Source organism: Saccopteryx bilineata, chromosome 1 (assembly GCF_036850765.1).
Source record: "Saccopteryx bilineata isolate mSacBil1 chromosome 1, mSacBil1_pri_phased_curated, whole genome shotgun sequence".
Lineage (NCBI taxonomy): Eukaryota > Metazoa > Chordata > Mammalia > Chiroptera > Emballonuridae > Saccopteryx > Saccopteryx bilineata.
In genome coordinates this window covers 238,647,442-238,665,014 of record NC_089490.1, presented here as the reverse complement: position 1 = coordinate 238,665,014, position 17,573 = coordinate 238,647,442, and the positions used below count along the sequence as shown (strand labels likewise).

Below are 17,573 nucleotides of genomic sequence, written 5' to 3'. Positions count from 1 at the left end.
GCACGTTAGTTACAGAGATTTGCTTGGGGGTGCGTGTTCTTTCTGAAATTGTTTAGAGCAGTGGTGTGCTGGGAGTACAGGAATTGTGTGAATAAACTGGGATGTCTTCCTTTGTTAGGGCTGCCCCTGGGCATCCAGGCATATGTTCTCCCTCCTCCTCTCATTCATCCCATCCGGGGCGCATGTGGAAAGAAATCTTTGTGATCCCCGGAACATCGGCCATTGTAATGTAGATTTTATAGGTTTAGATCAATGGGAGGAGACTCCAGAGGACTTGCACCTCTCTGTCTGGGTTTCTATACCCTTGATTTGGCGTCTCTCGATGGGGTCACCTGTATAGGCTTTGAATCTGACACCTGAGGTACACAGAGCGTCTTCCCAGAGCTTCCGAGAGAAACAGTTGGTGAATGAGCAAAGATTACCCAGGTCAGCTTCCTAGTCAGGATCACTGAAGTGTGTTTTCCCCCTCATGTTTGGGAAACTACAGCCGCATGCTGCGGTTAAACACTGTTGTCAAGACTTCTCAGGGAGAGCGATAGTCCAGGGACAATTTTTCTTCTCCAGAGCCCATAGTAACTAATTATGTCAGCTGAAACTGGAGCTTCTAATTCTACTTACTGGGTATTATCTGACATGTGCACTGCTGTTCTGAACATCATATTTCCATTCAGGGCTAAGTGAAAGGGGCTGGGGTGTGGAGATAGGACCACTGAGGTCGTCATGGTGCCCTTTGTTGGAAGGTATGTATGGAAGTTTGTTGGAGGAAACTTTTATTTTTTTTAAATTGAGAGGCAGGGAGGCAGAGACAGACTCTGACCGGGATCTACCTGGCAAGCTCCTACCAGGTGATGCTCTGCCCATCTGGGGCTGCTGCTCTGTTGCTGAGCAGCTGAGCTATTTTTAGTGCCTGAGGTGAGGCAGTGGGAGTCATCCTTAGTGCCTGAGGCCAACTTGCTCAAACCATTTGAGCCATGGCTACAGGAGGGGAAGAGAGCAAGAGAGAAGAGGAAAGGAGAGAGAGTGGAGAAGCAAGTACACAGGTGCTTCTCCTGTGTACTCTGACTGGGACTCAAACCCGGGACTTCCACACACTGTGCCAATGCTCTACCACTGAGCCAACCAGCCAGGGCTGGAGGAAACTTCTAAGACAGGATCATAGGAGGTGTTTGTGTCTTCCCAGCCCTTGTGGTGATAAGAGCTCTGTTTTTTATTGAAATGAGCACATATTTCTGCTTTGTGGTTGAGTCCTCTTCTCTTCTAAAAGTCAACATTTGCTTTTTAATTGAACAAATAGAATGTTTAACATAACTATTATAGAATTACCTAAGGAACGCCTTAAGTTATCACTCATTGAGGTCTACAGGCATCGTTCCCATACCCTATCCTAATCTACACAGGAATGACCTATAAGATTTCTGTTGGCTGAACCATTTTCCAAATGGAATGATTGAATTTTGTGCTGTTAATGATTATCCAGTTGTATGTATGAAAAACTGTACATATTGTTTCTGTTTCTTTAGTAAAAGTACTATGGAGAGCAGTATGTTGTTATTTTTTTTAATAGACCTATTACATTTTTTGGTGTAATTATTTTTACTATCTTCTAGTTAGGCAGGTTTTTCTGTTCTGATGAGCTTTCCTGGTTCTACGTCCCGATTTAACTCACAGTGGACATCACACACCACATGTCCTAAATGGGACTCGTCATCTCTCCCCTGCAGTGTCCAGTCCTCCTGGGGAGCTAATCTGGGTGGCTGGCCCTTCCCTCTCATCTGTTTTCCCCACCTAAGTCCTATAGACCTGAGTCCTTGACCTTTTTTTCTCTGACCTCTCTCTCCAGTTCATCTGCCTGCTGTTTCAGTTCAGGCAGTTATCCCTTCCCACAAATGATGTGTTCAAGTTCTGGATGCTGAGTACTGGCACTGCCTCCATTTACATAAAAATGGTGAGGATGCTTGGAGTAACTATAACTGAAAATTAGGTAGTGCATAGTCACCTTTAAGTTAAGCTTAGCAACCCTTACTCTGCTGTAAGGACAGATACTACCCACTTCAGACCGATGAAGATGAGACTTTGAGACATAGAGGGAGAATGTTGTCCAAGGCCACAGAACTAGTGAGTGGCTCAGCTGAGTCTCTCTGACTCCAGAGTCCATGCTTTCAACCTCTAAGCAATGTTGACTTTTACAGTGACCATCTTATGAAACCGAACGTTCTCTTTGCCCAATGAGCAGCCCTTCCCTTGAAGACTGTCTGGTCACCCATACTGAAGTGACTTTCTCCCCTTGTCCTTGCAGTTTATCCTGCGTAATCTCTCATTTGTCCCTTTCTCCCACCTTTAGTACTACTTTCAGTGCTAACACTGACCTTCTGTTTGAACCTACCATTTTCCTATTTTTTGTAATTATTCCGTATATATAATTACTTAATCCTTCAGAAGCAGAAGCAGCTATTGATGATGACTCAGTGCCTATAAAACCCCTTCATCTGCCATTACAGACTGTCCATTATATGGCCTCCCGACTTTCCTCCCTAAATTCTTCCAGCATGTAAGGGACGCAGTGGGTTTGAAGACGTTGGCATTCTTGTGGAAGGTGACAGCTACAGAAATCGAGAACATTGAGGAGAGGTTAGTATGACAGGAGTGCTGGTATGTGGAGGGTGACTAGGCTGTAAGCTCCTTGGTGACAGAGATTTTTGTCTCTTGTTTATTACTGTCCTCCCAGTACCAATAACAATGCCCAAGACCTCTGTGGTGCCCCACTTGTTAGCTGCAGAATCTTGGGCAATTCATATAATTTTGCCTCGGTTTCCCCATCTGTAAAATGAACAAAAAGCAAATATATGACGTAAGCAGGCAAGCCAGAAAAATCTGAGGATCGTTTGGCTATGAAAAGCTAATAAACCAGTCAAAATGTGATGTGACTAGACCTTTCCAAAGAACTTGGGTATGATGGAAAGAGGTTAGGGTGATTTTTTAGTGCTGAAGGAGGACATTTACCATTTTAGCAGGACAAAGAAAGAAAATGAAATAGGATGCCATATTTTAGTATAAAAAAAGGGCTGAGAAAAAATGCACATCCAAAACTTCTCCTTCTTAATTATGTAAAGTTGCTCCTTCTCCAAACATTCCCTTTCAGTTGTCACTTAATTTGCGTATTAGAATTTTGCTCAAATAAGAATATTGCATAGTTGCGATCACTTGGTAGTTTTCAAACACCCTCCTGCTTTCATTCTGGCCTGAACTTTTAAATGTGAGTTAAAAGTGTTTTAAACAGATGGTTTCTTTATGTCTTCTACTAAATATGTATCTTTTCTTCATTCCATGAAGAATTGATCAGATTCCCACCTATAGCTATTTATTCTGTTTACCTACAGTGATTTATTTTTAGTGGTTAATCTTTTTCTGAACTAAACGTTGATTCAGTTAAAAATCCCATGAAGTCTGTATTCTGTATTTCTTGGATTTTGTGCATAAATACATTCTGAGGGGACATATATCTGCCCCTCAATAATTCATATAAGACTTGAGTTGAAGTGTGTAAGACTTCTGTATTAGAATTAGATACAATCTGGCCGAGAGAGAGAAGTACTAGAGTAATGGCAATGACGATGTGTCACAATGAGATCTTTACTTGTAAAATGTGTCAATTACAATCATGCTGGTTTTCATTGTGGCCGTCATACTAGATGGATCCTTTTTTCTGTTGTAGCCTTGGGAATCTGATGATGTGGGTCCCCCCTGCCCACAAAAATGCATGCCTCTTTAATTGCTTAATATGTCACTTAGCTTTATTGGCAGGCTAATTTCTTCTAGTAAATATTGTTTCACTTTAAGAACAAGGAGTAAGTGAGGTTTCGTATCACAGAGGGAGAGAACTATAGTTTGATTTCCAACTGAATGCACCTGCTAATGCAGAGGGTGGTGGTAACTTGTAGAGTTTTCATCAGCGATTTATCTTTTTCACGTTTCTGATAAAATCTGGCCTTTGGTTTCCAGCTGGCTAAAGTCGCAGATGGTGATGATACCTGAAGAAAGTTCTGCAAATTCGATCTGCATTATAGATGCTAAATTTTTTGTGTGTAAAGGTTAACTCTTCTTGTCTGTCTGTTCAGTCCAAAGACTCACTCTCCACTATGTTATCAAGATACAATATTTTCAGCTTGTAAATAGTATTCAAAGTCTTGTAAGGATGGGAATTTTGAATCTTTGTATATGAAAAGGCAGCTGATGATAAAAGGTATTGATCGAGACTGCCTGGGTTATTATCCTGCATTTGCTACTTACCGGGGGTGCGATCTTAGGTAACTGGTCTACTTTTGCCACTGTGTGCTGATCCATCGATGGAAATAATGACAATAGATTTGAGTATATCAAGTACTCAGAATTGTGCCTGGCACATTGCAAGCATTCTAGAAACATTTGCTACTATTGTTAACATCAATGACATTAGACTTGGTGGCCTGGGACGGGAAGCGCCACGTCCCTTTATTTAATGACTGTGTTCATCATTGCCAACTTTTATTGTCAGGTTTCTCCTGTTGGTTCCCCAGGCCCCCATCTTGTCTCATCACATGGTTTTCGCATATATTTATTTTATAACCACCATGTGTGAGGAGTCAATATTCCCAGTAATTTTATTTCGCTTCGGTCAGCACTTGGGGACTTATCAGTCCAATATATTGAGCATGCTTTGTGGAATTGTAGGTGCAATTAGATATTTGCGTGCCATTTAAAAGAGATGCTAAGGAATGTTTCTGACGAGATTGGGTATGTTCAGGGTGGTATGGCTGTAGATAGGAATTTTCTTAAACAGTTATTAGGTACATTTGGGTCTCTGAAAACTATATCAAAGTGAATGCAGCAGTAGTATGTTCTCTGTTTTAATCACACAGTGGTCACATGCTTCCAGGGGGGTATGGGGACTCTTCTTTGGTGTCCTCCTTTTTCCTTTGGAAATTTCCACTTGGATGGCTTGACAGTTAACAGACTATTTCCAAAAGCAAATTCCTTATAGATTCACTCAAAATCAACACTTCTACTGTATTACTTTTAATAATTAATTCTAGTTTCTAAGGCCAGAATCTGGTTGGGAAGAGGTGGTATTTGTACCTTTCCTTATCACCCACTCCTAGATCCGAAAAGGTGGCAAATCCCAAAGCACTTCCTTCTTCTTGGTAGACCTTGATTAGCAGGTAGACCCTCTGCCGCATGCTGACCATTGTGGAAATGCTGTGACTGTTCATCATCATCAAATCATCCTCCAAAAACCTGCTGAGATTCATGACATCATGTTGTGGCTCAGTAGTGAGTAATTTATAACTTCCATTAAGGATGACCGCTGAGGGCATAGGGAAAAGATTGGTGTGGCATTTAATTGAGCACTTTGGACTCTGGGTGTGCCCAGCAAGGTACATAATCCTTAATCACAATCCCTCGTCTTGAGAATGTATTTTCCCCTGTTCCACTGTTAATCATTTCTCTAAACAATAAAAAAAACACTTTTCTTAATAAAAAAAAGTTGAAGATGAGCTGTTTTAAAAATCATCTATGTAGAAATGGAGGCATTGAGAAAATTTTCTGCCTTTAGCCCATCAGAACCCAGTGAGGAAAGGAAAAGGGTTAACGCCACAGGAAAGGCGCCTCGTTCCCACAGTCGTGGTGGGGGGACTGCCCATGAGAGCTCAGGACCAGGCACGGGTTGGACCAGCCCTGTGTTTATTTCTCTCTGGTTCCGATATGTAAGATAAATAAGTCCATGGTTCATTATCATTAAACAAAAGCCTTTGAATGCCTCCTAGTGGTATACCATATGTTCTAATTGAAGGAATTTTAGAAATAATATTTATTGAAAGAACGCCGGAGCTAACCTGTGAAAGCTTGTAAGTGTAACCCTTTAATGTTAGCCTTCAGCATGGAAGCCACCTATGTTGTTTTTTATGTAGAGTTGATTAAAAAAAATCTAACCAGAAAAATATAGAACACACATGATCAAGATGAATATACTTTTAATCGAAAGGTGCATGCTTTTGGTTCAGATGAGATTATTTTAATTGATTTTGTTTTTAATTTAGTGGAACTATTTTGCACTAATGTGGCTGTTAAAATTGAATGGCTCTATATCCATTTTTAAGTTAATTTGATTCCTAAGTATAGATTTTAATTTCTTATATAAAATAAAATAGAAAGAATGGTTTCTAGGAAGTCTGCGGTTCATTTTCAGCTGGTTTTATTTTTTCATTCTGATTTCCAGGTAGAATGAAATGATTTCATTCATAACCTTGAAATGCAGACTGTAGCAGCAGACTTTAATATGATGATGCATGCTTAATTATTGCTTTAAACACCAAAATACATACCATATTTTTTGCTCCATAAGATGCACATTTTCCCGAAAAAAAGTGGAGGGGAAAATGCCTATGTGTCTTATGGAGCAAAAAATACGGTATTTTATTAAATATTTTAACACACCCATTTGGTTCAGAATATATTTTTTCTTATTTTCCTCCTTAAAACCCTAGATGTGTTTTATGGTCAGGTACAGCTTAAGGAGCGAAAAACACAGTGTGTGTGTGTGTATGTGTGTGTGTTTGTGTGAGTGTGTGTATGACTTAACACTTACAGAATCATCATTTAAAATGTATAGAAAACTACATGGAAAGAATTCTGATGCAGGTCTGTTGGAGGGAAGGAAAGGAAAAAAAAGAAGAAAAGTGATGTCTTTTTTTTTTTGTGAGGCCTTAAAAATATTTCACGCACCCTGCTTAGCAACCCAGAACAATTAAGATGGCCATCACCCTTTAGAACAGCGGTGGCGTCGTTGCCGCGGTGGTGATCCGAAACTGGGGACTGCAAATGTTTGTCTGAAATGAACAGTTTGTATGGGAGATTATGATATACTTGGCTTCCTCTGCGGCGGCTGTCAAGCTCGGGCAGTTTGCTGGTCAATAGCGACATCCCCTGTGTCAGTGCGCAGGGTCGCCCCGGGACCGCGCCCCCGCGGCGTGCACGTCTCCAGAGCTGCAGCTGTCCAACGCTCGGTCTCCCGGCGTGCATGCAGCGCGCAGGCTTGCCTGTCTAACTCGTGTTTCGTTCTTTGGCAATTTGCCCTAATGATGTCCCCTGGGAGCGCTCTCTGCCTCGCTCCCTTTCCATATTTAATCGTGCTGCATCAATCCGAGTGATGCCCAAACCACGCGGCACAAATGGCCATTTCCTACCATTTCTTCTTACTGCTCTCGCTTCATTTCTTTTAACCCCGCCCTCTTCGCAGTTTTGGTGTTCTGCACAGCCCACCCAGAGATGCCCAGGAAACCTGCCAGCTACGTATATAGACCGTAGGTTTCCAAGGGCCTTCTGAAACCTAAGATGTGTTGCGTGCAGAATTGGGGAAAGGGTGTAGAGTGGAAGTCACAACGTCAGTGGGTTGCCGACTGCCCTTCCTCTTTTTGGTGATGAGTGTGGTGCGGCGCGGTGTTTGGGGGGGGTTCCGTGGCTGCTGACAGTTGTTGTTTTCCTTTTGCACCTTGCAGTTGACCGCCTGTCTGCATGGATCGGCTGCCCTGCTGTTCCCTATGTTCTGGCAGCACATCTACATCCCTGTGCTGCCTCCGCACCTGCTGGACTACTGCTGGTAAGCGGGCTGGCCCCGGCCGTGGCCGCAGGAGGGCCACTTCTCTGTCGGGGAGGGAAGTGTGGTGCACGTGCACATGTACATCCCTGACATCTCTGGGACTCACCTCAGAAACTAGTAATAAGTGTCACCAGGTGCTTTCTGTGAAGGGACCAAGTGCCACCAGAGTTCGTTAGACTCTTGTGAGTTCCTACCGCAGCCATTGGGATAACTCAGTGTGCACGTAAGTAGAGGCAGGTACAGTCTTTGTTTTGGTGAGGAAAGTGAAATAGAAGGGACAGTGTCAGTTTGAGGACCTGTTGTCCCAGAGGTCGGCAGCTGTCTGCCCGGTCTGTGGGAGCCCGGATCACTTCCAGGAGACACACTTTTCTCCGCCCCTCCCTCAGCGCATCTAGCGCCAGGTACCAGCGAACGGGTTACCTCGATTGCAGGGATGCCCTGACTCTTTGGTTTAAATCCAAGCCTCCACCTTGAGCCACCTAAGGCACAATGTTGAAAAGTTTTGAGAGTAGTTCTGAAGAGGTTCCCAGCATTAGAGAGAGCTCCCGGTGATCTCACCCAATCTGAGCTCAACTCCACCCCTAGGAGCTCCGTCTGTTCTTCCTGGAAGAGTGTGTGTGCTTCAAGTGACGCCAGGGCTGGGTTCCCAGCGAGCAGCCACCTTGACCTTCGTCTGGACTGCGGGTGAAACGTGCACCCTCACTGCAGAAGTAAAGTTTACACACACACACGAATATGATTTTGACCATAATATATGTGTGGATATCACAATTCATGTTATTGAAAAACAAAGCTCTCTTAGAATCAAAGTGTTTAACATTTCTTATGTCATCAAAAGCAGATCACACAAAGTTATTTCAGGGTTAAACTGCTTTAAGTTCACACATGGCAGTTTTATATTAAGTTTTTATGACTCGCCCCTTTGGAACAAATGTCACTAACGAGAAGACATATCCTTGGACACAGCTTGCTGACCCTCTGTACTGGGTGCTGTCACAGCGTGGTACCAGTGTTAATTAACACTGAGGACGCTGTGAAGTCGGTTCCGTGCCCTACCTACCCCTATCCCTCTGCCCTTCGAGTCCCGGAAAGGAGAAAGACTTTGGGAGGAGGCTGTGGTATGCCATTCAATTAGATTGTGATGTGTCGCACACACACATGACCAATAATAAAGCTAGGTCTTTAAACAGGCCTAGAACATCAGCATCCTTGAACACAGGAGCTATAATTTCTTCACAATGTGTACAGTATGTTTGCTCATAGCATTCAGCAAGTAAAATTCATTTGTTTGAAATAATTTTTTTTTCACAAAAACATTTGAAAATGTATTGGTTACATGATTTTAAAAATACACGTCAAGAACTAACCCGTCTAATTGTGAGGTCAGTGCCATTTTTAATTTACCTATTAAAATGTTTTGACCTCTTAGGCAACATCCCTTGAAGTTCCCTCTAAGATGTTGTTATTTGGAAATTATTCTAGGACATGGGTAGTTCTATGCTGGTTCTTCTTAGAGAGGACTTTCGGGTGTTCCCTAAGCCTGCCATGAAGTCCTTCCTGCCACTACCACTCCAGCGAAGGAAGCTGGTCCTTAGTTCCATCTCTGCAATTTTCTTACTTGTTTCTAGCCTTTGCAGTAGCTTTAAGGACAAGATCTAACAGTGTCCATGCCAGACACTTCCCTGGCCTGGAGCGCACAGCACTGGCAACCAAACTTCCTGAGCCTCCAGGTCTATCTGAGGACTTGGGCAGGAGGAAATGTGTGTGTGTGTGTGTGTGTGTGTGTGTGTGTATAAATAGCCATCTAAGACTTGACCTCTCTTCCAATGACTGAAAATTCTATGAATGACACTATTTTTATTTGGGGGGGGGGCATGGTTTTCTTCTCTTTGCATCCTTGCAAATGATTCTAGTCATACTGACCTGTGTGCAGACAGGAGCAAGATATTAGAGATCATTCCTTCCATTCCATGGTTTTTGAATAAAGATATTTTTAGATTCCACTTCAAAAATAGCATCAGGAAGGTCAGCTAGAGGTGGACAGGTATCTGCCAATGCTCAAATCCCCAGGTAATTCTAGCTCCTGGAAGGCTGTTTGGTTCTGCATGTGGGGTCTCTGAGGGCACCCGTGTGAGAGCCGGGATGCCATCTTGTGCCCGTGGGCGAACATTGCACCTGCATCCCCCGATGAGGTCTTGCTAGTGGGCTGGCCCAGGCATTTGCTCACTCGTCCAGCTGTATATGTCAGACATGTAGGGAGCACCTGTTTGCCGAGCCGTGAGTATGCAATAGAAGGAATAAGGTTCTGCCTTGTGGCTGTGGCATTCACAGATGGGAAGAGCCTTTCACACACGTTAACCCATGCCCACACGTGGAGTGCCCACATGTGCACATACACGCATGGTGCGTGGAGTAATTATGCAAGGTTGGGAGGTGTACATCAGAGGTGTCTACAGGAACAGGGATGAGGACACTGAGGGAGAAGTGGCCCACATTGCCTGCTAGGATGGGGGGGGCTCCTGGGACGAATTCACACCATCAGCCTTTCTTCATAATTGACCAGTAGGAGGGAGTTTTGCTTGCACAAGACGATTACGTTCTCGAGGCCCACTGAACAACATAGTGCCTTCAGTCCACAATAGGCTGTTGGGCACTCAGCTTCTTAAGAGGGTACGTCTCATGTCAGGCATCCTCACAGCAAGGGCGAGCCTCACTTGGCGTTGGCGGGTCTGTGATGGTGGCAGACCCTGGCCACCTCTCTGAGTCCTCACTCACTGAGCAGGTAGGTGCTGGGAGTCCAGCACTGGTACACTTACAATAATTTTGTTGTTGTTGCTGTTGTTCAGGAACGGTTGATTCACTTTCTGGTCAAGGCTCTGTATCTGGCTCTTCTCTCCTGAAAGGGAGCAGATTAAGCTAACTTCTAAGAGGATAGTTTCCAAAAAAAAAAAAACCAAACAAAACCCAAAAAACATAAATGAGAAGTTACATTGTTTTGACAAACTTCTTTTGACGATCCCACGGTAATAGACTCTTGGGGCAGTCAACCCCATGGTTGGTCTCTGAAAGGAAATGCAAAAGGGGAAAAAAAGAGGACTGTTATGTAGTAATTATTTTTGAATGAAGATTAATTGCTCAAAGAAGAGGCAGTCATAACAGAGCCTTGTGTGCCCCCTCTCTGTAAAAGGACTTCATTGGCAGAAAGACCTAGGACAGTTTTGCGCATGGATGGTGACATATCCGTGTTGCCGGGAGCTCTTCCCAACTTGTTAGTGCCCTCGGTCTAATTAAGAGGTTTCAGTGAAGGTTGCAGAATAACTCTATAAGATTTGGCTGATTTAATATTAGGATGCACACAATCCGGTTTTCACAAGAAAGAAGCAGCAATTCTACTATATCTAGAGTCTGGAAAACATTGTTCTTCTTTCAGAAAATGATGCTCTCAATTAATAATGTTTGCAGTTCTGACATCTGTATGTTTTGACTTTGTTACAAATTACTAAGATGGAAACACCTAGAGATACTAACTACCCCATAGAAAAAGTTTCAAGTTACTTTGTTAGTAGGTTCAGGCAGAGGGACTTGCAGAATTTTTACTCCAGTTTAACTGAGTGGTTCCTCCAACATCGATAAAATAGATGTAGTAATTACTGTTTTTAAAGGCTTAAATAGTTTGATTAACACTCATGTTGTTAAAATGTGCTTTGAAATTTGAGCTACCCTGGGCTCTCTCTATTATAAATTTGGTGGTAAATCACCTGGGGCAGATGGGAAGATTGCATAGTAGCTTTAATAATTTTTATATTACTTTCGATGTAGCAAAGGCTTGATGTGTCAAAGATCTTGGCGTTGACTACCTCTGCTTTGTGAAAGTTGCCTGAACCCCGTCATAGGCGACATCTAATTAGTGAGATATATTTTATGTCTTTTATGGTGTCCCGAAAGAAATTCCAGAGACAAAAACTGGAACTAGAGAAGCAACCAGCCTTCCCTTCATTAAGCAAAAGTGGAATAGTCCTTGTTTATTGTCCTGTTTCCTTTTGAAGGCAGTCTTTAGGATATCAAGGCTTATAAACAGTCCTCAACTTTCAGTCCAGTGAAGTATCCAGAATCCAGATCAGTTCCTGAAGGCCTGTTGCATTCCAATAAAATAAAATATTGAGATTGTGATGCTAAGCTAAGTAAGTCAGTTAGAGAAAGCTAAGAACTCTGTTGTTTTACTCAAATATAGGATATTCTCATAGACACAAACAACAGTATGTTCATTACTAGAGGGAAGGGGGGTGGGAGGTGGAGGTTGAGGGGGGTGTAAAGGGGGTCAGTCAGTATATGGTGACTTTGGGTGGTGGGCACACAGTGCATTCTACAGATCGCGTATCATAGAATTGTGCACTTGAAACCTATATGATCCTGTTGACTAATGTCATGCCAATAAATTTTAAAAAGAATTTAAAAATAAATGAAATAGGAAGTAACAGTTTTGTAAAAGGCAAATGCAACTGGGCTTAGAATCTAGCAGATAAGACATGATAGCCACATGACTGCTGAAGTAAAAACCTCAATCATTCTTATTTTTTGTGAATTCTGGATGCTTAAGCTAATGGCTAGCCATCTTGAAATACTTGGAACTATTTGGAGTTACTTTGAAAACTTGATCTGTAGTTTTATCTGTTACTGGTGCTCCATAGTCCAGTGGACTTGCGGGATAGCTCTGTTCTAATAATGACAACGATGTTTGGAAAAGTATGCAAATCCTCAGAGAAAGAAGGCTATCTGTGTTTATTAGCAGAAAAGGTCTGTATTAACTATAACACTAAGATGTCTACAAAAGAAAATTTTAAAATGTTTTTTTTAAATAGCTACTATATTTATTTGCATATTTCCTATCACCTTTGGAGACATCTGTTCATTCTCATGGTTTCATGTTAAACAGAATTTTAATTTCGAAATGTCAGGTTGAATAAGTTCCTTCTTGTGCTTAATGAGAAATATTTTTGAAATTGTCAGTTAGTCTTAATTTACATGGTATAAAAATTATTTAATGGGCCCTGGCCTGTTGGCTCAGCGGTAGAGCGTCGGCCTGGCGTGCGGGGGACCAGGGTGCGATTCCCGGCCAGGGCACATAGGAGAAGCGCCCATTTGCTTCTCCCCCCCCCACCCCTCCTTCCTCTCTGTCTCTCTCTTCCCCTCCCGCAGCCAAGGCTCCATTGGAGGAAAGATGGCCCGGGCGCTGGGGATGGCTCCTTGGCCTCTGCCCCAGGCGCTAGAGTGGCTCTGGTCGCAGCATAGCAACGCCCCAGAGGGGCAGAGCATCACCCCTGGGTGGGCAGAGCGTCGCCCCATGTGGGCGTGCCGGGTGGATCCCGGTCGGGCGCATGCGGGAGTCGTCTGACTGTCTCTCCCCATTTCCAGCTTCAGAAAAATACAAAAAAAAAAAATTATTTAACGGCTGTATTCTCTGCTAGAGTATGAGACCCCACAAGGGAATTATTTCTGTGTATGTTGCTTATTCTTGTACCCAAGCCCCTAGACTAGGGCACTTGGCATGCTCTAGACATTTTGGGTTGACTTAATTTAATATTATTCTTAAACTTATTTGAATATTTCTTAATTTATTAAAATTATTTATCTTACTAACAAAAGTAAAAGTGGGAGAAATATGAATGTATAAAATTTGAATGAAAAGACAAGGTACGCAAGCAGAGAAGCAGAGTGACGTCACAGTGGGGGAGGGTTTCTACGCCGTGGAGTTTCAGACGGAGCCTGACTGACAGGAAGGCTTAGTAAATGTTTGGTATTGACTTAAAACATTTTGGTGATGTCCTAGGTATGAAATAATATCTATTAAGGAAATCATTAAAATAAAAGTCTAAGTAGATAAAAAAAGGTATGCAAAAATGTGAATAAATTTGATGATTATTTAGGATATATTTAGTATAAAGTATATGGAAAAGATTGAACTCAGATTTTGGTCTAGACCCTAATATTCTTAATCAACAAAGTTTTTAAATGGATTACATCTCTTGATTTAATTAGAAATAATTTTGTGATTTTGTAGAAATCAACCTTACCTTGAATCTATCGATGGTCTTTAAGGTTAACTTAGAATTTTATATGTAGAATAACTTAAAATACTTATAACATGCTTGTTAGAACTGTGCATTTAATTAATTTTTAAAGCATACAGAATTACTTATATTGTTTCTGTTTTAATGAACCATGTGAATATATGTGTATTTTTAAAATTTAGTGCTCCAATGCCATACCTGATTGGAATACACTCCAGCCTCATAGAGGTGAGTATCTTTCATATCTAAGATAGTGATACATTCATTCACAAAAACAATAGTTTAAGCCCTGGCCGGTGGCTCAGCGGTAGAGCATCGACCTAGCGTGCGGAGGACCCGGGTTCGATTCCCGGCCAGGGCACACAGGAGAAGCGCCCATTTGCTTCTCCACCCCTCCGCCGCGCTTTCCTCTCTGTCTCTCTCTTCCCCTCCCGCAGCCGAGGCTCCATTGGAGCAAAGATGGCCCGGGCGCTGGGGATGGCTCTGTGGCCTCTGCCCCAGGCGCTAGAGTGGCTCTGGTCGCAACATGGCGATGCCCAGGATGGGCAGAGCATCGCCCCCTGGTGGGCAGAGCGTCGCCCCTGGTGGGTGTGCCGGGTGGATCCCGGTCGGGCGCATGCGGGAGTCTGTCTGACTGTCTCTCCCTGTTTCCAGCTTCAGAAAAATGAAAAAAAAAAAAAAAAAAAAAAAACAATAGTTTAAGCAGGTTTGCTGGGAAAGAATATCACTTGACTAGTACAGAGCAGTGACTAGTTTTATGTCAGAGTATACTTTTATGGTCATTTTAAAAAAGAATATTGAAATAATTTCATTTTAGTGTATACTAAAGGAACATCTTCAAGGCATGAAAATAGATTATATTTGGTAAACATCATATGGTAAATTTTAAATCCTGAAAACGTTAGTTCTTAATGAACCACTTTCTTTATGGGACTTGGGATTTATATATATATGTATATATAAAGTATATTTCTTTTTCAGACCTATATTTTGTAAGTCAGAACTTACATAATTATGAGTCATAAAGGGAAAATTTTTTATTTTATTAAGTCCATTCTGATTCAGTTTATCAGTGTGTTTTTTTCAAAATGTGGTTTAAATACACTAGTCATGGGATTTTTAATTGGCATATAGCTTTACATGTTTAAAATTTTCATTCTTCTTGGGAATTGAAAATGTAGGGTTTTTTTTTTGAATGTCATTACCTCAGTCCACATTGATTTATGTCACTTGAGTCATCACCATAGCCAACTTGAACTTGAAATCAGTGACATTACCAGAGAGGACTTCTTAGAAGATTAGCATCTAAAACAATTAAACCAAAGGACATAGAGTCACGACCCACAGGTTGAGAATCGCTGACATAGAGCCAAACGTGGTAGCATGATGCTGGCTGATTTCAGTTTTATTCAAATAAAAATTATTTTTTGCTGGTTGTGCATTTTGAACTTTTACCTAATTTCTAGTCTAAGTGAGTTGGATTTGGTTTTCTTGTCAGTAGTAGATCCATTGATGGTGTCTGCTGTCACAACCATGTTGTTGGTAAAGGGAGATCCTGTTGGTCATTTTGAAACTGAGCATCACGTGTGGGAAGAGTCCTGACTGATGGAATTCTACGTGCACTCTGGTTTCGGTCATTTTTTTTCTTTTTTGCAAAATGCTAAGGCAACATTTTTTAAAATTTGTTTCACCTTTAATAAAGAATACATTTTAATGAGTTTCCTTAAGAGGTTCAAAACTTGTTTTTAATATTGAAGTCTGGGTGGTATAACATTATGACTCTTTATATCTTGCTATTTTTAGACAACTTGTTCCTAAGTGCCAAGGCACCTGCAGGGAACGTGCAGACTGTATCAAATAAAACAGGAGTAAATAGTTACTAATCTCCTACTAGATTTGTGGAATATGTGATTGGCTTGGGCAAAAATCTAACCATTCTTGGTTTGTATGTCTTCAAAACATCATCAAATTTGATATTGATATTAATGTCCTTATTTAATCTATCAAATGGAATATGCAATTTTTATGATATGTTAATACAGGTAAGAAATATTTAAAGTTGTTGATTGGACCTGTTGTATTTTTTTTATTTTTATTTTTTTACATAATGACTCTATATCAACTTGTAAAACAAATCATTCAGCTTTTCCAAAACATTTTAGGAAGGAGTATATATTTTAAAGTCAATTAAATGTAGCAAATTCTTATTGGACACGTGCAGAAAAAAATAGTATTTCTTGGAAGGAGCAATATAAGAATGATTTACTCCTTACAGTCTTGTCTTGGGGAAATTGGCTCCTGTCATTAAAGGGGAATGTTTAGAGCCATGATGAGATTGGCTGAAATCTCTATATTTTGGACTTATTGAATGGTCTTAATAGTCAACTTCATTCAGTTTATTTGGTTCAATAACAAATGAGAAAGTATAATAGGAACTTCAGGAATGTCTTTAAACAAATTGGGTACCATTTAGTAACTTTCTCCTAATGGATTACAAGATGATACACATGTTGCAATTCCATTCTTTTTATGTCATTATCAGGCAGAACTTTACTAAAATTTTGATCCTTTGTGCTTTTTCAAATTTATGTAAATGGTATTATAATTAAAATATCTATATATCTATTTACATATTTTCTATTTGAGACTGAAGTGATTAATTATTTTGCTTCTTGTTTGGCTGAAATTATAGCTGATTTTTTTTTTTTAGGAAGACTCAAATATTCTCTTTATTCTCTCTCAGCCAAGACAGTTTGAAGACTTCCTAAGCAGGATTGTTCAAAGACATGAAATTAATGTCCTTTTAAATCTTCCTTTTGATTATTTTTATGTAAGCATGGGTAAAAGATGGCTAGCAATCTCTTTTCAAAATGGAGATCTGCTTCTAGAATAAAAGGATCGGGACCGTTTGTCCTGCCTGGAAATGAGACGTTAGGGCTGAACTCACTCACAGCTGATGGAGGCCTGTGAATGATTAGGAATAAATTGGCAGAGGCGACAAATGTAGAGGTTCCCTGAATTGTTTTAGTATGCAGAGGATCCTAAGTCCAATGCTGACCCAATTTCTCGAGACCGTGTGGCGGCTGCCGCTGTGTCATTTTCCTGCGTTGATGTTTATGATGGACTTTGTAGTCTCACCGCTGGAGAGACTTCTACAGAGGACGTGAGACAGATGTCCCACCTCTAATACCCTCCCTTCCTCTTCGTAAGACTTGCAGTCTCTGTCCTCAGAACCTTTTCTTACTTTTGAAGAAAAAGGCAAATTATCTTTTTATATTTTCTTACTCTTTCCCCATCTAAACAAGTACAAATTTTATAGCCTAAAAATATGAGGGAGAGTGGTATTATTTTACATGCTATATGACTATCCACTTCTGTTTAGTAAAAAAAAAGCAGTGACCTGGTTTGGAGGGAAAACAGATAAAATACTGACATTACTCAAACTTTTTTTTTTTTTTTGAAAAAAGATTTAAATTACATAGTATTTTTTAAATATAAAATTGTTCTTATTTTAAGGGGTCTCAGTGCATTGATATCTTAAAATGAATACATTTTCCATTCTTATTGGGTGGGCCCTTAAACACAAGTTAATATTCAGCTGTTATTAGACCTTTTAAAATGAAGAGCAACTTTGAGAAAAGTCTACATTTCATCTTAACACTGATTTTCTTTATTCAGAGTTTATTTTGTCATCACAAAACATTTTGGGGTCACACAGTTGTTATTCTGGGCTATTTTTATTTTTAAAAACATTTGGTTTATGGATTCACTTTATAGTTTCTGTTAAAAGGACAACTTAAAATTGAAATTGAAATAAAAATTATGACAGTTTTTTCACATAAATTTTGTTAATATAGATATATTATTGCTTA

The 17,573-nt window shown here is 40.8% G+C and overlaps 1 protein-coding gene across 5 annotated transcripts in view; it reads left to right on the top strand.

The window, feature by feature from the left end:
* Positions 1-17,573, top strand: part of DENND1B (DENN domain containing 1B) — a 150,121-nt gene that overhangs the window by 71,639 nt on the left and 60,909 nt on the right. For all 5 annotated transcript variants that reach the window (XM_066238578.1, XM_066238558.1, XM_066238596.1 and 2 more), the window contains 2 exons: positions 7,533-7,633; positions 13,884-13,929. In XM_066238578.1, coding sequence (XP_066094675.1) covers positions 7,533-7,633; positions 13,884-13,929 — 147 coding nt within the window. The remainder of the gene's footprint in view (positions 1-7,532; positions 7,634-13,883; positions 13,930-17,573) is intronic.